This window comes from Quercus robur, chromosome 5 (assembly GCF_932294415.1).
Source record: "Quercus robur chromosome 5, dhQueRobu3.1, whole genome shotgun sequence".
Classification (NCBI taxonomy): domain Eukaryota; kingdom Viridiplantae; phylum Streptophyta; class Magnoliopsida; order Fagales; family Fagaceae; genus Quercus; species Quercus robur.
In genome coordinates, this window is record NC_065538.1 from 82004907 (window position 1) to 82031947 (window position 27041).

Genomic DNA, 27041 nt, shown 5'->3' on the forward strand with positions numbered 1-27041 from the left:
CAGCCCCTCAGACCATGCCGAAGAGACAATGTTCTCACATCTAGGATCTTGCACCCACATGGCCTCAAATCTAAACCCTTTTTTGTGTCCACCCCTATTCGGCTTCTCAAAGAAAGTCAAGAGCAATGGGCAATGATCTGAAACATATGAAGACTTATGAAATAACCGAGCCATAGGAAATAAGGTAGACCAATCCGGAGATACAAGTGCACGATCAAGGCGTTCTCTGATCTGAAACCCATACCCCCTCTGATAAAGCCAGGTAAAATTGGGTCCAACAAAATCCAATTTCTTCAACCCACAAAAATTAATCGAATCATTAAAGCGAGCCATTTGATGATATGGCTGAGCAGCTCCCTTTCCTTTTCTTCAGCACACCGAATCTCATTGAAGTCCCTGATGACTAACCACAGCAAATGGGAAACTGAACAAAGGGAATTAAGAAGTTGCCAGGATTCCACTCTTTTAGAAGTCTCCAGGTTGCCATAGAATCCCGTTAAGTGCCACGGACTTTAGTTGCCACCACCCTCCACAATGGCATCAATATGGGATAAAGAGGAGCCTAATACCTTAATTCATGATTTTGGATCCCAAAACAAAGCCAGACCACCACTAGGACCTTCACTAGGGACAATGAAACCTTCCTGAAAACCACACCGATCTCTAATCACCTTCGTCCAATCAACATCAAACTTTGTTTCCATAAGGAAAACAAATTTGGGCTTCTCTAACCTAATAACCTTCTTCAAGGCATTAACTGTCTGAAGGTTCCCAAGCCATCGACAGTTCCAACTTAATAGACTCATTGGGTTTGGCGGAGCTGCTTAGCAACCTCCACCAATCCTAGATGTTTAGTAAAAAGGACACCCAAGTTCCTGGCTTCCTCATCCACTCTCAACTTCTTTTCCTACACCCCATCATGTGCCTCGACCCCATTAGATTTTCTTTTTCACCCTGCTTCTGCCACCTGCATCCCATAATCCCCTTCCATACTAACTCTTTTGGACAATCTGGTCCAACATCCTTTTTTTGGGCCACAGTCAAGCTTAAGGTCGGCCTCAGGGACTTTGCCACCTTTATTTTCCTCCCCCTCCCCCCCCCCCCAATGCAAATGAACCTAAAGTCTCTTCCACTGCAACAGTATTAAAATTCAGCAAAGACTTAGAATGTGTCTTGGACCCCACAGCCTCTGAAACCCCTAACTTGTTGAGATTATGGATTTGGATTGAAGGAATCTCCAAAGAATTTTGGGTAGCATCCACAATGATAGTGTCAGGTTTTTCAGTATCGCCTGCTATAGCCTTATCAATGTCTTCTAGTATCGTCTCAAAGTCAGCCACCTTAGAACTGGATAACAACACTCCATTATTCTCAAGACTAACCAATTCCAAGCTCCTTGATTCATTGGGATGCACCCCGCTTAGCACCCCTTCATCACTGTTTGTTGTGCTGTCACTCCTATTATCACCCTCCTTGGCCTCCTTTGGATTATCACTAACGGTAGCCATTTCAGTTGCATGAAACCTGGATGGACTAGCCTTAGAACGTGTTTTAGGCACCCCTTCCTCATATCCCTTGACCTCAATAGACTGGCGCTTACCCATGCTGAATTGAGGAGCTTTCATTCAATGTCTAAATTGTTGATCATCCACCACAAGCCTTCCTTTACTTTTCAGCCAAACTTCACAATCTTTGTCATCATGGGTTAATACTCTACACCAAAAACATAAATTTGGAAGATGCTCATATTGAAAAGCAACCCAACCTTCTGTACCATCTTCCATCTCAATTTTCCTCCCTTGGCAGAGAGGTTGAGACACATCCACCCTCACCCTTACTTGCATAAAAGTTCCTCCTTTCATCTCTAAAGGGTCACCAGATTGGATCACTGTACCTATGGATTCACCTATTAAGACTGCTGTTTCTGGGTTCATAAATTGAAAGGGTAAATCATGAATCTGAATCCCAATGGTGCAAAACTTGAATTCTAGATCTTTCAAAGATTGTTTCCCGTCGAAGACTTGAAAAACAACCAGATGTCTATCATACGACCAAGGCTCTCCCTGCAAAACCTTTTCAGCGTCAACTTCTAACTTAAATTCAAAAAGCATAATACTATTCCCTACGTTAACCAATTGAAAACACTCACTAGTACGCCATAATGGTCGAAAAGTTCAGGCCACCATATCCATATTCAGGTTCCTTTTGGTAAAGAACTTTGCCGCGAGAACATGCTCTGAAGTAGACAACTTCCTCAGTAGCAGAACCTTGCTCCCTTCCTTTGCAGTCAGGGATAATCCATCACACCTCCTATAATTTCTTCCATACTGAAACTGGGCACATCGATCACCCCACTACGCTTCAGACCAAGTCCTTCTAGCAACAGAGGTCACTAAAGGGACAACCACCTTACTCAACGAGAAGACAATAGTATACTATGGTTTAAGGTTTTGGAGGCGCTCTCACTAAACCCTAGCTGAGAACTCCTATAATTCAATATTAGATACTACACCTGGTGTAACTTGACAAGAAACATATACACTTTTTTTGGGTTAGTATTTTAGCTTAGGCATGATTATAGTATTATTATTTTTTTTGGTAATAAGAGGATATATATCTTTAAACAAGAGAAAAAAAGCTCTATTCATCTGCCGACCAATTCTGAATGATGGCTTGGGCAGGCTTTGCCTTTTTTAGATTCTTTGTTGAAAATTACTAACCACATTAATATAATTCATAGTCTTTTACTATGATAGTATATGACGAGTGGAGACCGCTCGATAGATCTTATTATTTTTTTTTTTTTAATTAAATCATTGAGCAAAATATAAATGGATATGTAGGATCTTCTAAAAAAAAAGGATATGTAGGAATATTAGGGTCCTTCCCATTTAAAATAGGCCAAATTTATTATTCAAATTAAGTGTCTGTTTGAGAACAGTTTATTTTTAGTTAAATCTGAATTTTTTTTTTTTTTTTTGCTGAAAATACTGTAGATAATACTAAAAGCTAATTGAAATAGTATAGTGAAACCCATGAATAATACCAAAAAGTGCAACGTGACCCATGAATAGTAGCAAAAATAAGCTGAATAGTAAAAGAAAACTGATATTTTAAGCCAATACCAAACACAACTTAGGCATTAGAAATTTAAAGTTGTATCTATTATCGTGTTAATTCAAATTATATGTCATTTTATAATTTGTATATTATTAGATCAAGGAAATCAAATCTTAATTGTGAAATGGACTCTCTTTATTTTTAAGTGAAATGTAGGCAACTAAAAATGATGCTTATACTCTATCTTATTTAATTATGATAAAATTAGATCGAGTTATATTTATATGAGGAAAACCATGACCCCTACTAAAATTTCACTTAATTTTTGAGTCAAAACAAGGTACTTTTATACCGCCCCTCCTTCCATAGTTCCATACTTTGAATTTGAAAGTACGAAATGAAGGCACGCGGAGTAGAAGTTGCCAAAGGGTGACTTTGACATTAGTGTTCATAGTATATTCTTCATGTTTTAAACTTTATGATTATTTTTCAACATGTGATAAGCGCTTCAATTTGTCTTTTATTGCATTCTTCCAAAGGTCACCATCTACTTCGTTGAAATCCGCAGGTTTTCCCTCAATAATAATCCCAATTAGTCACTAATCTCACTCAGAATTTGTACTTTCATTTAATTTTTTTTTTTTTTTTGGTAATATCTTAATTGTCCCATTTATCATGAGCTTATTATAATCTCCCAAAACTCACTCTGTAATGTGCATTAGCCAGGTTGTCCTTGCAGCTTATCTTTGTTGAAAATCTACTTCTTCTTCTTGTTTTTTTCAAATCAAAATTTGTACACTTAACTGTTTAACATTGAGTATGATTATAACTTATAAGGAATATTCTTAGCAATGTACAATTATCAATAACTCGTGTTTCAGGAGTTTTTTATGCAATTTAAATTCGAACTTGGTGTACTGTTTGCATTTTCTCGTTACAATTGTAAACTCTAAACAACTTGTATTAGAAAAAAAAAAAAAAAAATGTAATTGTGTAATTTACCTTTAAATTTAGTCTACGCTGCCCAACACTGATGACCAATGCAGATGTTGAAGTTGCTATCAGAAACTAATTTTATTCCAAAAACATGTTGTTGATGTTTCTATCATGAACTTTCTTACATTCTTTGGTAGTAATATCCTACAAGCAGTGGCGGAGCCAAGAATTTTGAGTTGGGGGGGCCAAACTATATATTTTGTCAAGATAAACTCAAATAAAAATAGACACTCCCCTAAAAAATCCACACAATATATGTGTGTGTGTGTAAATATAAAATATATAAATTGTTTGCAAAACTTCATCCATGTTTGACAAATCAATATCATAATGTTATAATTGAAGTATCATATGAGCTTTTTTATTTCTTGATAAAATCTTGAGAATAGGAAATTTCAACCATATTGCATATATTATCAATGTTGAATGATTTGAAAGTATTAATTGGAATTGAAATTGAGCTAAAAATTAGGGGTTACACACTTCCACTATTTACTCACAAAATTTACTACCTAACTATATCATTCTATTGCAATTGTATATCAACTCTAAACTCTCTTTTTTAAGGAAAAATTACTAAATTATTTGATCAATGCTTTCTTTTGGGGGGCCAACTCTTTTTTTTTTTCATATAACCTTTATATATTTATAAAATATACTTAAATTGTAAAAAAAAATTAAAAATTTTGGAGGGGCCAAGGCCCCCCCAAGGATACATGTGGCTCCGCCACTGCCTACAAGTGCCTTGATTAACATAAATATAGTATGTGTGTATATATTTGATTATATAGACCGTTCACTCAATCATATTACTTTGTCACTTAATGCTAGCTCAGAAAATTCATAGGCTATAAACTAACGAAAGTAAATCATTTGAGGGTTGAAGGTTGAAACAGTCTTACAATACCATGAACCTGTTGAGAAACCTCAAATCTACTATATATGCCATAGTCTTAAAGCCATATCTCTTTGTCATATAATAACACATCTCTATCTTCCTCTTCTCCAAGTTGCTATATATCATTAATGTATGTACATGTTCTAGGTTGACTTCATATAACCTAGGGAAGCTTCCACTGTAATTCTTTTCTCCCAACTTGTGGTATATAAATTAATCATCCATCGACCTCTCAGTTTGGTAGTCATCTCCCATTCATGAACTGAATAATGAATATCGTAGACATGACGTCTTAATTATATGTTGTTTGTCTTCTACTGGAAACTAATTAATAATTTTTCTATGTAATTGCGCTGACTAATGAGGACTTTTGCTTATATTCAAACCAAAAATTAAATAATAACAAACCTAAAGCAACCACATATTGTTTCATACTGCAACCTAGTTAACACTTAAATTAAATTTATTATAATTTGATAAAAGTAATTTTTTAAATTATTTGTTTAATTAATGGTAGTGGCTTGGATAATTAAATTAAAACATTGTTTATAGACTTGTAAGCTTCGTAACAAGACGGGCAATAAGTTTTTGAGTAAGTGATTTCTAAAGAATTTAGTTCAAAATCAATTATAAATGATTTTAATGCCATGAATGATGACATGTCTTAATTAAGTTATAGTTAATTTGTCAAATAAAGAATGTTTTCAATCATTATTTTTGTTAATACTTAAGAATTTTATTGTGTTTATCTTAGTGGATGAAAAATGTTGTTAATCATATTTTTTAATACTTAAGAATTTTATTGTGTTTACCTTGGCCCCTCCTGGAATAAATTTCTGGCTCCATCGTTATATACAGTCAATTGTACATGATTTATTTATCTTATGATCAAATATGAGCCATTCCATGACCGATACCTTTAAATTTTTTACTACTTGTGGAATGTTTCCTATAATGTGATTTATGTTGTGAACTAGAAGTTGACAAACGGAAGTTCCTACTGCCTTGTCAAATGAAAAGTGGAGGGAGGAAAGTAAGAATGAGATTGAGATTCTCATTCATTTGATATGAATAAAGAGTGAGAGAATAAAGAATGGCGATGTGAGGTATTTTTCATCTAAGTCGACAAAATTTAATCCTCCAAATCGAAGAAAAAGGGGAAGGAAAATATGAAGAGAATACATGTACAATTACAATTTTACCTCTTATGTTTATCTAAATATTCATTTGTTAATACAATATAATAAAATTTAAAGTATCATTATAAATAATAAAATAAATAATTTCTTATATCATAGAGGAATAAGAATAATTATCACAAAATTATAATTTCTTTCAATCATTTTTTTTTCTAAAAAAACCCACTCAAATAAAGAAAAATTATATACATTTCTTATAGTCCCACTTTTCTATCTCCTCTACTAAAATCAATGAACGAAAGCAACTTTTTTTTTTTTTTCCTTCTAATTTTCTGTCCTCATATATTTTCCATCCATTCAACTAAACAGAGCTGTAATTATTTATATAAACATTTTTCCACTTCTACAATATGAATGGACATATATTCAGAAACTTTATTGTTTTGAACTTCCAAGTCCAATTGGTCAAACCACAATCTTCAACTTTGATCAAAGAAAATTTTCTTTTCCATTAGTGATGGCATTGGTGATGGCATAGTTGATGCTCTTCACCAATGAAAAAAGGACTCTTAAATTCAAGAGACCATACTTTCACCATTTTTCCAATCAGAGACCATACTTTCACCATTTTTCCAATCAAAGGACGATAGTAGGGGAAAATGTTGGAGTGCCCCTCCAAAGCACAAAATGTCTCTGGCTAGCCTTTTCCACAATTTGAACCTTTACATGCCTCCTTCCAAACGCCATGACTTTGGTCGGTGCCATTGCCCTTTTAAGTAAATATTCAATTATTCCCTTTATTACCAGCTGTGAAATGCTTGACCATATAATATAGATTGCTTGCTGAGGGAATAAACATTCCAACTTGCCTATCACAAACAAAAGAAACTTAAAAAATTTATAATATTGAAAAAGACTAAGAATTTTTAATGTCAGCTTACTAAATGGCATTTAAACATCATGTTCCATGAGGGACCCTCCCTTTTTGAATATGCTTTCTGTGTCTTTGAAAAAACCTTTGTATTATTGGAATACTCAAACTTCCACGTTTTTGTACTAAGTCATATGATAAATAGCTAATGGTTTTGAGGTTTGGAAGGTGAAAATGAGCTAGACTTTTAACAGAGATGGTGAAAGCTCAGCATGCTGAGGAGAAGATGCCTTTGAGAAAAGGTGCATGGACTTCTGAAGAAGATAAGAAGCTGACTGCTTACATTAAGCGATATGGCATTTGGAATTGGAGTCAGATGCCAAAACCTGCAGGTAGGATACAAGTAAATGTTCAATTTCAATGAATAAAAGCTTAATCATGAAATTGTAATGGTTTTTTTGCATTTTTTTTTGGGTGCTATATATGGTATATATGTTATATCTGGTGGAAAATACTTTGATTAACCTTATCTTTCTTTCATTTTTTTTTCTTTTTTTCTTTTTTTCTTTTAGGCTTGGCAAGGTCTGGGAAGAGTTGTAGACTTCGTTGGATGAATTACCTTAGGCCAGATATTAAGCGTGGAAACTTTAGCGAGGAAGAGGAGGAAACCATACTCAAGTGCCATGAAGAGCTGGGAAACCGGTAAATACTCATATATATATATATATATGCTTCTCAATTGTAAGAGTGTTCTTTAACATTTTCATAGAATCTCTGTCTTCATATGAAAACCTTTGTGTTTAATTGGTTGAATTATGATTTAGATTAGATGAATGGATAGTTCAGAACAATGAAAATATGCATTTTTTTTTCCTTTTTTTCCTCTTAATTTTTTTGACATACAGTATATATTAATATGGGTTGCTACATCATCTATTATGCAAGTCTTTCCAATTGAATTTTTGGCTACCACATGTGTAAACCCTAATGATGGATATCACATGCAGAACTTTAAGTATAAACTAAAATATCAATGATGTACCTGTGGTGATTGAAGTCTGCAAGGTTTTCCTGAATTATTACATAGTTAGCAAGAATAAATTAGACTCTTGCAAAATCACTCAAAGTAGAATTCACAAATTACACCTTTTTGTGAGATGACAAGTGATACCATGATTTGATTATCTGAAATTTACAAAAGCAAGGGCTTGCAGTTGAGCTATACCTTGATTTTTATATTTTTAGTAATATGAACTCAGGTATCACATTGATCGATAGTAATAAAGAAAAAAAATATAAGGATGCTTGTGGAAGAAATTCTAATTGAACCAATTTTGAACTCCTTATGCACGAAGTGATTAATGCATGAAGTTCAGCAAAACTACGTTAGTTGAAAGGAAAAAGAGAGATTAAGCTGAGACTCTCTCTCTCTCTCTCTCTCCTCCTAGCTAATTGGATCAAGATCAAATAAACTTTCAACACCTCTTGTGTGTGTTAAGAATCCTAGAAATTAATTAAGTTGAAGATATTCTAAGATCATTTATAGAGCATCTAATAATTAATTGCGAGTAAAGAAAAATATAAGAAGGCGGATTCGTCCTTTTGCTCCTTAGCCTACGGGGCATTAGCAGCTGTTTCCAGCTGTTGTTCCCCTCACAAGGACATGTCCTTTTTTTTTTTTAATCAAAACTAGCTGTCTCATCATAAGATAAAAAAACGTGTCATGTAGTTATTTAAATGAACCCTCTTTCCTAAATCTCTCATTATTCTACTTGATCAAAGCATGTCAACGCTACATTGATCTTTTACATTACAATTGGTAATGTTCTTATCATTTTTCTCTTTCTTTTTCAGATGGTCTGCAATTGCAGCAATGCTTCCTGGAAGGACAGATAATGAAATAAAAAATTACTGGCACACTAACTTGAAAAAGCGCTTTAGGAACAATTGGAGTACTAGTTCAACAACTGTATCACTCAAGGTGCAAAACTGGGATGTTGAAGCTAACCAGAATGATTCATCTGAGATTAATCTCTTACATTGCGATGCCTCAAAAGTGTCAAACTTGGATGGCAATCATCCTATGTCACCACAACTGTCCACTGATGATCCCTCTTCATCAAGCACTGACCCTGCTGTTGAAATTGATAGAAACCAAACCATAGAAGAGAATGTTTGTTCATCTGAAACATTTGAAGAACTCCAAAGTTTCTGGGAGCAGCCATTTTCATTGGAGGACTGCATGGTGGAAACAGACCCTGCAGGATTTATAGCTCAAACTACTAATACGTGTTTCCCAGAACCCATATATCCATGTGATTCTTATGAAGATGTCCACCATGATTTGTGGTTCAATCTACCTAATCACGAAGAAATGCATGGTATGTGACACTGTCTATATATTAGTATTGATTTGAACCAGTGGAAATCACATCACTTGTTAAGTTGTTCCATTATTAGTATGTCAATAAGAATTAAGACATTTGAATCCTTGGGGTGTAATTAAACAGTTCAATCTATATGTACTATTGCTAGCCAATGTGCATGAAATATGAAGATAGAGATACTCTAGATGCTCTAGTATTGCATAGAAATTTTAGTGTGAGAAGGTTATGCAGCCGATATATGAAGGGTTTTATTATTATTTTTATAAAGTTCATATATGAAGTTAGCAGGTAAAATAAATGTACAAGATTTGGTGCAAAATTATGTGTATATGATAAAGCATTATACAGCATACATACGTGCAAGACCAAGATACTTTACATTCATAAGTTATGCTTTACATTCATAAGTTTTGAAAGGAAGGGACAAAAGTCAAAACTTTAGCATGAAAATTTCAATTGCGGACGGATATGGAAGAAAATTAATTTATGCTTTCATTGAGAGTCGAACTCAAGACCTCCCGCTTACTAAACGGGTGCTCTAACCAACTGAGCTATGAAAGCTGATTTCGGTAGGAGCTAAGGCAAGGAAATTAAATAATCAAATCTTCAAAACTGAAAATTTGCTACGTAATATATCTCTTATTATTTGTGCACGGCTTGTTATCTTCAGATTTCAAAGTTTTTTTTTTTTTTTTTTTTAAATTAAATGATTTATTTTAATTAGATTAATGTTTATTTTTAATTATTTTTTAAACTTTATTTTTTAATTTTCTGAGCTGGCTTTTTATATTAATTTAAATTCTAACGTGGCATTTGAAAAATGTCAAATATAATTTATTATTATTATTTTATTAGTCTTGTCAGTATTTACAGTGCCAAAAATGCACTCTGTTTACTATATATGCTTTTTTTGTTACTTAGATGATGACAGGAATCAAAACAGAAACAATTTTCTGATTTCAGAGACTGAAGTAGACGCGAAATCAAATTAGAGACCAAAATATGAATAAGCTCAAAATATATGGATTAAAAGTGTATTTTCACATATTTTTGAAGATGCAAGAGTTTCAAAACTATTGATTGCTATTTGCTAGTGTCCATGAGGCCCAAGCCCATCTTTGGGCCTATTATATTGTTTTACTACGTTCTACTTTGTAATATTGTACTAATCTGTTTCTTGGTTTAGATATAAAGATGTGGTTGAAATTGGTTAATTTATTTCACTCTTTACTCAGGGGATATTCCAAAAATCGTATAATAGTGTGGTGGATTGAACTCGGGACTTCTCCAATTACATCACATTCCAAATCAATGAGCTCACCACCTTGCTATGCTCATTAGGGTATAATATTGTACCACTGACTACATTGTTGCGTATTATTACTACTTTGTGGACAGTATAGTATTACACAATTCGATTAGAGAATTATATTCTCAATTAAAACGTGATATTAGAGCGAAATTATGACAATAACTTTTTCCCAACAATTCCAACAGAGTGACCTTCTCCTCTTGCATCCCACCATTATTGTCAACATAGTTTACTGCCACAAGACCACTGGCTTCCTTAGATCTTCTCATTGAGAGTTGTCCTTTTAGTCGCCAATTGCTTCACTTCCACTAGATCCTGCAAGATCTCCACTAGATTTTTGCCTCTCCAGTGTCAACTGATATGCCCACCACTTATGGAAGGTCCATTCTGCTACTCCTCTCTGGTTGATGGCAGTTTAAGTTTTCTTACACGTGATCAAATTAGGTTGGGTGAGAGTTAAGCACAAACCCAACTTGATCCGATCTGTGGAAAACCTAATGACAACTTTCATGTCACTTCCTTGATAGTAATAACGCGCTAGCATTTGCATGGCTTGCTCCATTAGTAATTTGTCATGTTAGCATCGCATCACTAGACATGTTAAGTATAAGTTATATATACGTAAAAAAGATAATTTTTTTAGAATATTAAAAATTTTATTTTAGCCCTCCATGTTTGATTTTCGTCTTTTTTTTATTTTTTATTTTTTATTTTTATATTGGCACTTCATCTATTATGTTCGCAATATGACCATTAAGTACCATTTATAATTAATTATTTAATGAAATATTTGCACTAAAATTCTATGCAATGCAAAAACTTCATTGTTGTGGAAAAAAATACATATTATGGATGATCAAATTAGTAATGGAAATGAACAACAAGATCAATATAAATAGTCAATGAATTTGTAATTGAATTGACATTTTTCTATGCATTGAGAAAGGAAAATGGTTTAAGTTACAAAATTAGTAACATGTCGTAATTATTTCTGAAAAAATATCAATATAAAAATACAAAATCAAATATGAAAGGTAGTAACAAAATTTTGAAACATTAGTAGAAAAAAAGAAGAAGAAAACAACCAGCACTTTAATGACCAAAACCGAGAAAATTATTTTTGAACTAACTTAAAAGAGAAAATCCCATTTTAGTTGCTATTCATAACTCATAAGAGGAAAAAAAAAAAAAAAAGCTATTGCCTGAAGTCAATATAACCGTTGACCCCTAAAATTATTTGGATAAAACACCAGCTTTCATTTCAGCTTCATCTTCAGCTTCATTGTCTGCTTTCTTTGTTTCTAAATTTTCCATAAAAAAGCCATGTCTTCGTTTGATGATCTCTATCTCTCCAACTTCGCATATTCCACCGACAACTTCACCGTTGCTCAAATAAACGACGTCGTCATCCCCGCTCTCATTAACCGTCTCTCCAAAGCCAAACGCTCCATCTCCACCACCACCACCACCACCACCACTTCCATCGCCGCCGCCGCCGCCGCCGCCACCACCAACAACAACGACAACGACAACAGTGGCAGTGGCCATTCAATCGAGGAAGATTACCGCAAGATGGAAATCCAGCTTGAAAAGTTAAGGAAAGACATAAACTACATAGGCCTCGCTTTCACCAATTTCACCAACTTTGAAGACAACGCCGCTGCTCTCTTCAAGGCTCTCTTGCAACACACTCTCGACAAGTCCTTGAACGATTTGAGAGCCACTTCTCGCAGCCCCACTTTTCTGATCAACCAGCTTCAATCCAAGCTTCAGTTGCTCAGCGAGATCGTCCTCAAGTTAAAGCTCCAGATCCCTTTGCCGCATAAGCTCTCCGCCACCGACTCCGACGCCAGAAAGTACACCCGGGTCGGTGTCGGTGCGGATTACGATGATCTCCAGGTGATTGATAAATTGCCTGACTTACACTTCAACGAACTTTTTGTTAAAAGCTTCGCTTTTAAAGATTTTAGGCACGTTTATGATAGTCTTGATGTTAGAACAAAGTTGTGTTTGTTGTGTTTCGCTTTGATTCCGGAAAATGAGGTTGTGAAGAAGAGGTTTTTTGTGTATTGGTGGGTTGGAGAGGGGTTGATTAATAGTCCACTGGGTGGTGAAGAAAAGACGTATGAGGAAATGGGTGATGAAATTTTCGAACAGTTAGTGAAGATGGGCTGTGTTGAGGCTGTGAATAAGAAGCATAGAAAGGTTGCGGATAGTTATAAGATGAATCCTTTTATTCGTTCCGCCATGATTGAGTTTGCGAAAGAAGCTGGGTTCTTTGATTTTGATGGCGAAGGGAATCTCACCGCTGATTTTTCCAAGTGTTACCGGGCATGTTTAGTACTAAATCACATTTCTCAGAAGTTATTGAGAACTGGGTGTCGATCAGATGGGTCTCCATTGGATCATGAGAAATTGGAAACTATATTCAATGTCAATGAGCCTTATCCTGACTTTTTCGAGTTGGAGTGGTTCTCAAAGTTAAAGAATGTCAAGGTTCTTTATCTGGGGAGGTGGCAGAACTCGGCGAAGCATCACATTGAAGTTGAGAGCAGTGAATTCTTGAATGGGTTGAGAAGTATGAAATTTTTAAGGTTTTTCAGTCTTCAAGGAATCTCTAGGATCACGAAGCTTCCTGATTCTGTGTGTAAGCTCTCAAGTTTGAGGATCTTGGATCTTAGAGCGTGTCACAATCTAGAGGAGCTTCCGGATGGGATAGGCTCACTGAAACAGCTGACACACTTGGATATATCAGAGTGTTACTTGCTTGAATACATACCCAAAGGGATTGCCTTGCTCTCAGAACTCCTAGTCTTTAAAGGGTTTGTAGTTGGTGATCGCGTAAGTGCAGATTCGTGTGCTCTTGGTGAGTTGTTAGAATTGAGGAAGTTGAGGAAATTGAGCATCTACACGAACAAGATGAATTTTCCCACAGATGGAGAGGTAATTACTCTTCAACAATTTAAAAAGCTTCAAAAGCTGACAGTTGTGTGGGGAGGTGGAGTAGACAGCCATGCTAAGCAAGACAAGGGTGCAACACAACCAACAGGAGCAACCACCATGAGTCCAAAGAAGAGTGGAGATAAGAAGAAGCAAGACAAGGGTGTGGCACAACCAAATGCAGCAACCAATACAAGTCCAAGGAAGAATGGAGATAACAAAAAGCAAGACAAAGGTGTGGCACAACCAACGGTTGCAACCATCACAAGTCTGAAGAATAGTGGAGATCATATAAGGCCAGACAAAAGTGCAGAACAGCCAATCGCAGAAAGCACCATGAATCCAGAGGATAGTGGAGATAAGAAGAAGAAAGACAAGGGTAAAGCAGAACTGACATTGGAGTCTGGCGCTAAACCACATTTCGCAAGAAAATTATTAAAAGCGGCCACCTTTAAGCAAGGAACAAAGCCAATAAATCTGGAAGAATTTAAGGTACTAGAGAAACTGGATCTCCAGTGTTACCCTCAGATGAAAGCACCCAGCTGGTTGATACCTGGAAAACTTGACAAGCTAAAGAAACTGTACATCAGAGGAGGGGAACTCCAAAATCTAATTCAAGAGAACAATAAGTGGAAAGTTGAGATACTACGTCTGAAGTTCTTGAGTAACATAAAGATGGATTGGAGAGAACTCCGGGCATCGTTTCCTCACTTATATTACTTGGAGAAATTCAAATGCCCTAAAATCACTTTGTTTCCATGTGATGAGAATGGGTTATGGCTAAAGCCATGAACTGAGCAATGGAATGAGAGCAGTTGCAAGACATAAATCTATGTATTCACTCTGTTGTTCTTGTCAAGATGACTCACATAATCAGAAGTATGTAATGTTTCTGGCACAATTTTTGAATTTAGTTCTGTTTCATGTCCACTATATAAAATTTACTAAGTTGCAATTGCTTCTTGTACATTTTCTTCTTCCTTATTTGGAACTAGCTGCGAAGGTTTTGTTGTATTGGCGCATGTGGAATTCTTTTAAAGAAATTGCTTCTAACCAAAACATAGAGGATGGATAGCTTTATCAAATATTCAGATTAAAAAAAAAAAAAAACGAGTACTTTATTGAACAAGTCGTTGATTTATACTTGTTGCTTTATCAGGCTTATATTGCTGCAATGCCTGTTCCAAGAAATTGACTATAAAACATAATAGATCAAGTTTAGAAGAGATGTTAGGGTCAGGGAATGATTCACTTTGCTCCAAGTGACTATCTATTCCTTCTTTTTTTATTTTTGACATCTAGCCTATGAACTTTGCACCAGTTAGCTTATCCCACTTAGTGACTAAAGACTTTCTTGAGTTAAGCATTCTGATTCGAGTCACTGAAATTAGTATAATTAGGCTCATTAATTGTTTATGCTGATGGTTGGAGTGAACTATTGATGAACCAATTTCTCTACTGCAATTACTACAACCCCAAGAGTTCAATTTAAGACTGGATTGATATTGCACGTTGCGTGCCCTTGTAAGATTTTAAGGATACATTTTATCTTATGAAATACTCACGCTTGCAGAGAACTAAACTTCACTGTGACTTACTCTAGGAGTTTTTAAAACATTCTGATTGAGCAATTCTTGTGTCTCCACAATCAGGGACTTCAGCAATTTGCTTGATTCTCGAATATGAATGCAGATTAGGAGACTAAAACTGAAATTCCACTGTTTCATCACGTACATATGAACTGTCCATTATCTTGTTGCATTATAGACTCAGGTATATTTTTCTGAAATTTATTATAAAAGTGTGTATTAACCTGTTGATAATACTGGTCAATAGATTTTATCATGTGCAATTTAGTTAGTCAGATGGTCAAATTAGACTGGATCTGCTTAGTAAATCATGGACTTGAAGCATTCAGATTTGGATCATCAATCAGTCTACCAGCAACGCAACAACCAACATTTTGTCACAAACTCATGGGTAGAACTCACCCTTAAAAATGGCTTGCAAGGGAAGGGTGCTCAAAAGCTTATAAACATGTAGTTAAGCTTATACTTAAGCATTTTTGTTATAAACTCATGGATAGAATTCACCCTTAAAAACCGGCTTGCAAGGGGAGCGTGCTTAAGAGTTTATAAACATATGGTTAAGTTTATACTTAAACCATATGGGACACTAAGATCATTAAAAAATTTATAGCAACTTTCTCAAATATTCTTGAATTTTCTTGGCAAACAAACACACCACAAAATTTAAATATATCAATTTCATAACTCTCTCTCTCTCTCTCTCTCCAAAAGCAAGTTTAGATCTCTCTCTCTAACTCACCTTCTCTCTTTTTCTCTCTTACTAGTAGTGGTGGTGGAGTCATCCCATGATGAGGAGATGAAGGAGTAGTTGCGGACAGAGTTGTAGTTGACGAACTGGACCTTAGTCTACGTTGGAGGGAGCTGATTGGGTTGGAGGTTGGGGGAAGAGAGAGATCGTAAATCTAGGTTTGCCTCAGTCTACGTGGCCTTCATAACAAGCACAGCAACAACAAAAATAAGTCCCAAATCATAACGGTTCAAGTATGAGAGCTGGTGTTTTGCTTACTCAAATGAAAATCTCTAAATCTCTAAATCTCTCTCTCTTAGATCAAAAATCTCCCTCCCTCTCTTTCATCTTTCTAAAACTCTAAAGTCTCTCTCTTAGATCATAGATTTGGAAAAAATCTCTAAAACTCTCTCTCGGATCAATGGTTGTAAAGTGGTGGTTGGTTCGGTGGTGGGTGGGGGTGGATCATTGGATGGGTTTGTTGTTGGCGTGGGTTGCGGTGACTTGATGGACTGATCATTGTTTGTTGTAGTGATTGGTGGTCTGATCTATTAATGTGGATTTTAGATTGTAGGATTGGTTGGTTGGTCTGATCAATGATCGTTGGTTGGGTTTGTTGTTGGTTTGGGCTTCAGATTGCAAGGTATTTTCTGGGTTTCAATGTTTTGGTTGGTTAGAGCCATTGGATTTGAGGACACAATTGACCAAAAATGCAAAGCATAAAGATGTGGATTGGGGTTGGGTTTCAGATTGTTGTTGCTGTGTTTATTTTAAATTTCTGGGTTTATTATTTTTTTATTTTTCTTCATGTGGATTTGATTATTTTTCAAGGTTTATGAGTTTGATTTATTGGAGGTTTCAGTGGAGGATATGGATTTTGAATGAATTTTCACATGTTTATTTGCTAAGAAAATACAATAAAAGAAAAGAAAATATTGATTGTTTTAATTTTCTGGGCAACCATACATGTTCTTCATGTTCTTTCCCATAGAACATGTTACTTTGTTCTTTCGTAAATAATGAAAAGAAAAAAAGAAAAAAATTTAATTACTATTTTTAATAATTAGATTGTATTTTTTTTTTTCAATTAAAATTGAGACATTAAACTTTTTTCTTTTTTTAATTAATTTATATGCTGACGTGGCATTTTATATATTTTTTTAATGGCCACGTCAGCATCTAACATGCTAACAATGCGCTCTATCTACCACAACTGATTTTTCTGTTATTGGGTTGATGATAGAGATCAAAATAGAATCAATTTTTTGAAATCAAAGATTGACCTAAGAGCAAAATTAATTTCGAGAACAAATCAAAGATCGGTCTAAAATGACCAAAAATATATTTTTAACTAAAGCTAAAAAACTTCAAAAGGAAAAAGTTGACTTAGGTGGCCCATGTCAACTTTCTCTTGTTTAAGCACATCGCTACAGAGAAGTCTTTTACACTTCCACTTGCTATATTGTAAAGATCACCTCAATCAGGATTAAAAAAAAAAAAAAGTTTTTAATTTGCATAAAAGAAAAATGGTTTTCAATTATTATTATTTTTTTTAATGGGTGACCAAGACCAAGACATTTTGAAAGACCAAAAAATGTCTTGAGTCTTGGTCACCTGGTGCTGTCTTTTGACCAAGTGCTCCGTTTGTTTGTAGAATGATAATTAAGGTAGGAAAAGAAAAGAACTGAACTTTGGAGTTAAGTATGTTTCTTCGAACTTCCAAATCTTATACGACAAATCATGAACTCTGTTAATATTAATGGGTTCCTTAATCTTTTGCGCATAAACTCTGTATCTAGTTATTGAACATAGTTACAAGTTGAAACATAGATATAACATTATTCTCATTAGTCCCAAACTCTTTCTTGTTGTTCCATTTTCTGCTTTCTATAGATCTTTCCAAAGCCATGTCTTCGTCTGATCTCTCCCACAACACTACCAACACCAACAATGGCAACAGTAACGGCGGCGGCGATTCAAACGAGGACGAGCAAGATTATCGTACCATGGAGACCCAACTCGAAAAATTGAGGAAAGATCTCGAGTACATAAACTTCAACTTCTCCAAATTCAAGGAATCTGCAGACGAAGTGGCTGCTGGCTCCAGGGATCTCTTACTACACACACTCGACAAGTCCTTAGGCGATTTAAGAGCCAAAGCTCTCACTCCGGCTTTAAAAGCCAAGCAAAAGACTCAACTACAATCCAGGATTCGTGTACTCAGTGACGTTGTCATCAAGTTAAAGCTTCGCATCCCTAATCTCTCCACCATTGCATCCGCCGCTGGTACAATTAACCGGGTCGATGTCGGCTTCGGTTTAGATGACCTCCAGGTGATTGATGAATTGCCTGACTTACACTACAACACACTCTTTAATCAAAGCTATGCTTTTCAAGATTTTAGGGACATTTATAGTAGTCTTGATGATAGAACGAAGTTGTGTTTGTTGTGTTTTGCTTTGATTCCGGAGAATGAGGTTGTGAAGAAGAGGCTTTTTGTGTATTGGTGGGTTGGAGAAGGCTATATTAGTAGTACTAGTAGTAGTAGCCCATTACAGGGGGTGAAGAACAGACGTATGAGAAAATGGGTGATGAAATATTCCTGAAGTTAGTGAAGACCGGCTGTATTGAGGCTGTGAATAAGAAGCATAGGTTGGTTGCGGATACTTATAAGATGAATCCTTTTATTCGTTCCGCCATGATTGAGTTTGCCAAGGAAGCTAGGTTCTTTGATTTTGATGAGAAGGGGAATCCCATTGCTTTGAATCCCACTGCTGATTTTTCTACCTGTCACCGGGCATGTTTAGTACTAAATGACTCTTCTCAGAAGTTACTAAGAACTGGGTTTCAATCAAATGGGTCTCCATTGGATCATGAGAAATTGCAAACTATATTCAATGTCAATGAACCTTATCCTGACTTTTTCAAGTTGGAGTGGTTCTCGAAATTGAAGAATGTCAAGGTTCTTTATCTGGGGAGGTGGAAGAACTCGGCTAGTCATCACATTGAAGTAAAGAGTGGTGAATTCTTAAAAGGGTTGAGAAGTATGAAATTTTTAAGGTTTTTCAGTCTTCAAGGAATCTCTAGGATCACAAAGCTTCCGGATTCTGTGTGTAAGCTCTCAAGTTTGAGAATCTTGGATCTTAGAGCATGTCACAATCTAGAGCTGCTTCCTGATGGGATAGGCTCACTGAAGCAGCTGACACACTTGGATATATCTGAGTGTTACTTGCTTGAATACATACCCAAAGGGATTGCCTTGCTCTCAGAACTCCTAGTCCTTAAAGGGTTTGTAGTTGGTGATCGCATAAGTGCAGATTCGTGTACTCTTGGTGAGTTGTTAAAATTGAGTAAGTTGAGGAAATTGAGCATCTACACAAACGTGAAGGTTTTTCCCACAGATGAAGAGGTAAGCACTATTCGACAGTTTAAGAAGCTTCAGAAGCTGACAATTGTGTGGGGAGGTGGAGTAGACGGCCATGCTAAGCAACTCACCAAGAGTACATTTTCTGAGGGCCGGCACCCAGCTGGATGCTGTCATCTGAGGGCACGTAAACGCTTCACTAGAAAATTATTAAAAGCTGCCACCTTTAAGCAAGGACTAAGACCAGAAATCCCAGAAGAATTTAAGGAACTAGAGAAACTGGATCTCCAGTGTTACCCTCAGATGACTGCACCCAGATGGTTGATTCCTGACAAACTTGCCAAGTTAAAGAAACTGTACATTAGAGGAGGAAAACTCCAAAATCTGGGTCAATTTAAAGAGAATGATAAGTGGAAAGTAGAAATACTACGTCTGAAGTTCTTGAGTAACTTGAAGATGGATTGGAGTGAAATCTGAGCATCGTTTCCTGACTTATTTTACTTGGAGAAATTCAATTGCCCTAAACTCACTCTGTTTCCATGTGATGAAAATGGGTTATGGTTGAAGCCATTAAATGATCAATGAAATAAGAGCAGTTGCAAGACATTGAAAGTCCAAGGCTTAATCTGAGTGGTGAGATGGAGCTTCACTTCCAGTTCACTGAAACTTGAATCAGCCTGGTTGGACTGAAGCAAAGGATCACCCATTATGGTCACCCAGGTCAGAAAGTCTTCCTCAAATCTGATCTTTCTGATCCCACTCCACCGGGGGACTTCTGCTTTATGCACAAAATGCTGTCTTTCCTCCAGTTGACTCGTTTTGTCGGTTATGGTTCTTTTCCTACCAAATGAATTTTATGTATTCATTCAATTGTTCTTGTCAAGATGAATCACACATCAAAAGTATGTAATGTTTCTGGCCTATTTCGAATTTAGTTGTGTTCAATGCCTATTATTTAATATATTTACTAAGTTGCAAACTTGCAATTGCTTCTTGTACATTTTCTTCCTCCTTATTTGGAACAAGCTGCGAAGGTTTTTGTTGTAGTGGAGCATGTGATTTTTTTTTTTTTTTTAATTTTAATTCTTTAAAAAAAGAAATTGCTTATAATAAAGAGGATAGATTACCTTATTGAGAAAATTGTGGAATAATGATTGTTGCTTTATCAGGCTTATATTGCAGCACTGCCTGTTCCAAGAAATAGAATATACACTTAATAGATCATGTTCTGAAATAATGTTAGGGTAAGAAAATGATTACTGGCTTCAAGTGGCTATTTATTCAGTGTCTTTTCCAGTCTCATTTCCATACCTTGGTGTGGTTTTTGTTCTTTGAGCCATTTATTTTTTTCTAGAATCCAAATTATGTTTAGGAAGAGTGAACAGTGGGTGGAACTATGTAAACTCATAACCAAGACAAAACAGCCTGAACATGCTGGTCCCTGCCCTGGATAATGGATTTATTTTCTTTCCCCTGTGGTTGATTTTTTTGATAATACTGGACAATCGATTTTATTGATAATACTGGACAATCGATTTTATCATGTGCATCACGTTACACAGTCAAATTTGACTGGATCTTCTTATTAAATGATGGACTTGAAGCAACCATATTTGGATTACCTAACAGTCATCAATCATGATTGGAGGTTAATTTGCAAAATCTCCAAATATTATCGGAAGCTGTTGCAAGGTATATAAATTCTTGATGTCGTATACACTTCGGTGGAGTCACATATATCATCAACCTAACAGTCATCAGCCATATAAATTCTCCAACTATATATGGTATTACACTTTGGTGGATCAACCATAACACCAAATAATTAATTAACGGGTTTTTTGTATTGGTTTGGTTGGTTTGTAATATCTCCAATATATGTTCCAATTTTGCTGCAGCTTAACTGGGTATTTAAATCTGGTCCCTGATCATCATGCACATATCAAACGGGGAAAACAATTTTGGAAATGCTTCAATTGGTGCGTTCCAAAGAGAGAACATTGATGGTTTGCTTAATTGCTTTTAGGTGGGATGAGATAAACAACCTGTCTCATCAGGTCCTGGGAAAATTAAACATCATCTGTGAATACTAATTGCAAAAAACTAAATGTTGTTTAAAACGCATAAATCATCCACCATTCAACTTTTTTTGAAACAGTTGTATCATTCAAAGATGCATAAACTTCAATACTATCATACAACTAGAGCAAAACTGTAAGCAACACCAATCATCAGACAACTTTTAGCAGATTTCATAATGAAATGACAACATATAAAGCTAAAAACTTAAATAGGAGAAACCAAAACCAAGAAAATAGCAAGTTAAAAAGCATGTGCTATTCAAATAATACTATTCTGCGAATCTGTGGCTGCTTGTTGTGTAACATTTGGAGCGGCTTGATCCTGTAGTTGTTTTACTGGGTCATGCATGATCTCACCAAGCATTTTTGCAGTTATCGGAAAGCCATCACACTTTTGTAAAATTTGTTTTTTCAGATCTTCCACATTTGAAGGTTTGAACTGTAACGGTGTGCTGTCCTTATCTGTGCCTTTCTCAACTGCATCTTTGAATATTTTCCAGAAGCTCTCTGGGTCTGAACGTGGTAGAAGACGAAGTAGATTTTCCTCCCCAACCATGTTCTTTGCTAATTCCTCATTCCTACTTGTCACAATAACAGCTCCACCACACCCTTTTGGTAGTCCATAAGCAAGACAATCCCATTCTCCATCACGGGATAACAAAGAATCCAACTTACCATAAAATGCTTGTGTCTCCTCTGCATCATTGTTCCTGGCATCATCAAGCACAATCAAATACCTCTTCCTATACAATTGCTGGTGAAGAGCATAGAGGAGCCCCTTGAGGCTATGATCCCCGTGAACCTTATTGATGATCTCCTCGTCAACTCCAAGGCAATCCAACATTCTCTTGACAATTGCAACCCTTGTGTCATTATCTTCATTTGGTTTTCTTGACATGCATACCCAAATCCTTGGAAGGAAGTACTTCTGAACCTCCGGCTTATTGAAAATTACTTGACACAGTGTTGTTTTTCCTACACCAGCCTTACCAACAATGCCTATTGCCTTGAATTGATCATCACTTCCTTGCCTAAGAACCAACTTTTCAAGTAATGTCACTTCATTATCAAACCCATGAACCTTAGATGCATCAACTACCCGAGTGCTCCACTGGGTAACTTGTCTCTCATATGATGAACTTACTTGACCATTAGGCTGTGCAGTAGTCGTTCCATTTGGAACCCAGCCCCTGAGCTCTTCTGTGATTTCGTTTAACTTCCTCCTTATCTTACACACGGTCAGTTGGTCTCTCCAAGATAGCATTTGGCATTCAGTCAAAACATTGTTGAGGTAGTATAACTTTTCTCTCACCTTTTCCCTGTTTGATGAGTCTGCAATCCAGGATGATTGAAAAATCTGTTCAAGCAATTTACTAATTTCCTCAAAGTGGGTGCGCAGGGGAATTTTTGAGCCACTCTCTCCCACCTTGAGGCCATTGCAAAATTGGTCCTTTAGATACTGATCAATCTCCTGTGCCATGTATTTCTACACTCTTTACAGCCTCCGCCACTAAGTAGTGTCCTCTCCAAGGTTGCAGTGAAGTTTAAAACTATGCCTTGCTGATAAACTTTTATCTGGACTTCTCTCAATAATTGGACTGGTAAAGTGGAGCCAATGGTAAGAAAGAGTTTTTAATCAGTCTTTGTAGTTTTGTAAAGACTTGAGAGAAAGTCCTCTTAATTTTTTTTTTGAACAGAAAGTCCTCTTAATTTTGGTGGAAGAAATGTGAGAAAGTTGATTTGGGTGGTCCATCCATGTGCTTGGGTCCTAACTCCTTGGGAATTTTTATTTTTTTATTTTTTTGAGAAGGTACTCCTTGGGAAGTGAGAACTGGGAATTCCCTTTTCTTTTCTTTTTTCCTAATAAGTAGGAACAATTATTTTTTCCTTTCCTTACAGGTAATTTTTATAATATTATTTTTATTACCTTCTACAGCAGGTGACTACATAAGGTTCGACACATCCACTAGCTATATTCTAAAGGCCACCTCAATCAGGAAAAGCATAAAAATATTCCAATTTGCAAAAAAGAAATGTGTTTCAATTTCAATTTTTTTATTTTTATTATTTTATAATGTGTTTCAAATATTTTTTGGGCGTTTATTTGTAACAGTGTGAAAGACCCATAAAGTCTTGGTCTTGGTCCTCGTCGTCTGGCTTTGTCTTTTTATTTATTTATTTATTTATTTTTGGTTAAATGTTTTGTCTTTTTATTACCCTCTTCAGTAAGTGGCTACATAAAAATATATTCTAAAGGTCACCTCAATCAGAAAAAGCATAAAAATACTCGGCAAAAAAAAAGGAAAAGCATAAATCCAATTTGCATAAAAGAAATGTGTTTCAATTTCAAATTTTTTTTTTATTTATTTTATAATGTGTTTCAAATATTTTTTGGGCGTTTATTTGTAACAGTGTGAAAGACCAATAAAGTCTTGGTCTTGGTCCTGGTCGCCTGGTTCTGTCTTTTGACAAAGTTCTCCGTTTGCTTGTGGAATGATAATGAAGATAGGAAAAGAAGAGAGCTGAACTTTGGAACCTGAGATGACTGTTATGCTGATGAATTGAGCCTCTACAATGTGGTTAAGTTGAGGTAAGTTTCTTAAACTTCCAAATCTTATACGACAAAGCATGACATTTTAAAATCTTTTTCCCCTAATCTTTGCATCAGTTTTCTCAGCAACCAACAAGAGGTTAGTGTACACAGTTTCATGATCTTCATTGCTGTCAAATAGCATTATAGTCTTTGTATGCATAGCATTATTCTTAGCCTCAATATATTTTTGAGAAATTTATACTGATGATTCCATAAGTGAAAACCTTAAAGGTATGTAGTCCATATATTGATAATAATGTTTCAAAATTTCATTCAATCAAAAAAGAAAAAAAGTTTCAAAATTCAGTAGGACTATGAATTGATTTACCATTATGCTGGTCATCCATTCACACTTGATTGATGGAAATAGATATTTTTTTTGCAAATTCTTGTTCTTCTTTTTGTTTTTGTGTTTTATAATCAAATTCTATTTAACTTCTGCTTATATTTGTAGCTACTTGGAAATTAATCATCGAAGTTTTCTTCGCCAGACTTACAGAAAGTAAGAAACCAGAGGGAAGAGTATGGTTTACATCATCCCTCGCAAGTTCAAGAAGTTTTATGATACATGGAATGTCCAAACCTTTATTCTGTTTAGCCTTTCACTACAGACCATTCTAATTCTGTGTGCACCGTCAAGAAAGCGAACAGGAAATGTAATAGTAACCTGGTTGATCTGGTCAGCTTACTTGCTTGCCGACTGGGCTGCTAACTTTGCAGTTGGACTTATTTCCAACAGGCAAGATGACACTTCGGGCAAAGCTGGAGGCCTTGAAGATCGTTATGACATTCTGGCATTTTGGGCTCCCTTTCTTTTGTTACACCTTGGAGGTCCAGATACCATAACTGCTTTTGCTCTGGAGGATAATGCCCTCTGGCTGAGGCACTTTGTTGGGCTTGCAACTCAGGTTGCTGCTGCTTTTATTGTCTTTGGGCAATCACTTCCCACAAACAAACTATGGGTTCCTACTGTCCTCCTGTTTATTGCTGGAACCATTAAGTATGGTGAGAGAACACGTGCTTTGTATCTTGCAAACCTGAACAAATTCCGTGAGTCGATGCTTAAACCACCTGACCCGGGGCCTAACTATGCAAAGCTCATGGAGGAATATGCTTCAAAGAAAGAAGCCAAACTTCCAACTCATATGGAAATGATTGGAGAACCCAATAAAGAATCAAAGGCTGCACTTTTTGCTGAAGATGTAGGTGACCTGAAGGATGACGTTGTGGTTGTGGGGCATGCTTATCGCTTCTTTAACATCTTCAAGGGTCTCATCGTGGATCTCATCTTCAGCTTCCGTGAGCGCCATGACAGCCGTCTATTTTTCCAGAAAAGAGAATCAGAAGAGGCATTTAAAGTAATAGCAGTTGAACTCAACTTCATCTATGAAGTTCTCTATACTAAGGTTGTTGTGGTGCATTCAATTTTAGGATTCGTAGTCCGATTTATATCCTGGAGTGTGATTGTGGCAGCCCTCTTGACCTTCTATTCAATTGATAAGAAAGGTTTTCATAAGATCGATGTTAGAATTACCTATACCCTGCTGTTTGGTGCTATAGGCTTGGATACAGTTGCTCTCTTTATGCTTATTTTCTCTGATTGGACTGTTGCTAGTGTCAAGAAGTCTATGGAAATTAGCTTCATACGACCTATTGCCAAATTCGTTTGCATTCCCCTCAGGTACTATCTATCTTTTAAGAGGATAAACTGGCCTCCTCAAGAGCCTCAACAGAGTTCAGAGACTCCAGAGTCAATAAATTGCTTAGACTGGGTTAGAAGAATCCTATTCAGGAGGTGGTCTGAATATCTCTATACATACGACTTCATAGAATATTGCCTGAAAGAACGTCCAAAAACCACGTCCCTTAATGTCTTTGATTACTTGTGGTGTTTTTTGATTTGTGTCATCGAAACTTTTGGCCTTAAGGATTTCTATGATAGGATGAGATATGTGTCGAAGAAGCCATGTACCAAAGAGCTATGGAATTTCATCTTTGAACAGCTGAAAGAGAAATCCACACTTGCAGATGATCCTGAAACTGCCAAGAGGATATGTGCAGCTAGAGGTGATTGGATTCTTCAGGATAGTAATTGGAACAGTGATAGCACTAACTTAATGTCTTATGTTGTGGATGTTGATTATGATCAGAGCCTTATGTTGTGGCATATTGCTACTGAACTCTGCGATACGATGGAAGAAGTTGACAAACGTACTCCAAAAAGTAATCGTGAAAGCAGTGAAACAGTCAACAATCCTGATGGTGGTCGTGAGTCAGTAAATTCTGAAGTTTGTCGTGAAATCAGTAAGACCCTCTCGGATTACATGTTATATCTTCTAGTTATGCAGCCTACCATGATGTCTGCTGTGGCAGGTATTGGACAAATTAGATTCCGAGATAGCTCTGCAGAGGCCAAAAAGTTCTTTAGCAGAAGGGACCTTAAAGGTGGGGGACATAAAGAGGCCAGTCAAACACAGGAACATATGGAGGCCCGTAAAACACAGGAACATATGGAGGCCTGTAGAAGACTCCTTGATATAAATACAGATGTTCCACCTGTTGCTGTGAAGGGAGATAGAAGCAAATCTGTCTTGTTTGATGCATGTATTCTGGCCAAAGAGCTGCAAAAGTTGCCGAAACCAAATAGATGGAAGCTATTGAGTGAAGTGTGGGTGGAATTGCTGTCATATGCAGCAGGTCATTGCCGGGCCAATACTCATGCTGCTCAACTTAGTAAAGGAGGTGAGCTTATCACTTTTGTCTGGTTATTGATGGCACATCTTGGCATTGGGGAGCAGTTTCAAATAAATGAAGGCCATGCAAGGGCAAAACTGATTGTGGGAAAGTAAACTGAATAAATTGGTGAATTCAATGTTTGTAGGAAATTAGGAATGAAACTTTCTATGTAGAACTCTGTTCTTTTCAATATGGGGGATGAGCATAAGATTTTATTTCACTTTTGTTTACTTCCATAGGAATGGAGATGTTTGTAATGTTGTATTAAAACACTAGTACTTCTTGTGTTCTTGCTGCTAAATTTATTTCAAGAATGCTTCCCATCATTGTCATGAATTTATTGGCCGA

At 36.1% G+C, this 27041-nt stretch overlaps 4 protein-coding genes and 1 non-coding gene across 8 annotated transcripts; 3 read left to right on the forward strand and 2 right to left on the reverse strand.

Moving 5' to 3' along the window:
- Window positions 1–7109: 7109 nt before the first annotated feature.
- Window positions 7110–9608, forward strand: LOC126727377 (transcription factor MYB30-like). Its single transcript, XM_050432990.1, has 3 exons — window positions 7110–7356; window positions 7537–7666; window positions 8819–9608. The coding sequence occupies exons 1-3, from the start codon at window positions 7221–7223 to the stop codon at window positions 9351–9353; spliced, it is 801 nt and encodes a 266-aa protein (XP_050288947.1). The 5' UTR covers window positions 7110–7220; the 3' UTR covers window positions 9354–9608.
- A 230-nt stretch (window positions 9609–9838) lies between these two features.
- On the reverse strand, window positions 9839–9912 carry TRNAT-AGU (transfer RNA threonine (anticodon AGU)). Its single transcript has one exon. It is a non-coding gene; the product is annotated as a tRNA-Thr (tRNA).
- A 1978-nt stretch (window positions 9913–11890) lies between these two features.
- Window positions 11891–20281, forward strand: LOC126727375 (disease resistance RPP13-like protein 4). 3 transcript variants are annotated; one of them, XM_050432989.1, is made up of 2 exons: window positions 11891–13159; window positions 18882–20281. In XM_050432989.1, exons 1-2 carry the CDS (start codon window positions 11987–11989, stop codon window positions 19758–19760), a joined length of 2052 nt encoding a protein of 683 aa, XP_050288946.1. In that variant the 5' UTR covers window positions 11891–11986; the 3' UTR covers window positions 19761–20281. The 3 variants fall into 3 exon arrangements, with proteins under 3 accessions (XP_050288946.1, XP_050288945.1, XP_050288944.1); XM_050432988.1 differs by having other exon boundaries at window positions 11896–13661; window positions 19384–20281; XM_050432987.1 differs by having other exon boundaries at window positions 11900–14095; window positions 19551–20281.
- A 1342-nt stretch (window positions 20282–21623) lies between these two features.
- On the reverse strand, window positions 21624–22844 carry LOC126728830 (probable disease resistance protein At5g45490). The gene has a single exon (XM_050434592.1). It carries the CDS (start codon window positions 22842–22844, stop codon window positions 21624–21626), a length of 1221 nt encoding a protein of 406 aa, XP_050290549.1.
- A 24-nt stretch (window positions 22845–22868) lies between these two features.
- On the forward strand, window positions 22869–27019 carry LOC126727378 (uncharacterized). 2 transcript variants are annotated; one of them, XM_050432991.1, is made up of 3 exons: window positions 22869–22982; window positions 23777–23954; window positions 24412–27019. In XM_050432991.1, the coding sequence occupies exon 3, from the start codon at window positions 24482–24484 to the stop codon at window positions 26804–26806; it is 2325 nt and encodes a 774-aa protein (XP_050288948.1). In that variant the 5' UTR covers window positions 22869–22982; window positions 23777–23954; window positions 24412–24481; the 3' UTR covers window positions 26807–27019. The 2 variants fall into 2 exon arrangements, with proteins under 2 accessions (XP_050288948.1, XP_050288950.1); XM_050432993.1 differs by having other exon boundaries at window positions 24449–27019.
- The last annotated feature ends 22 nt before the right edge of the window (window positions 27020–27041 follow it).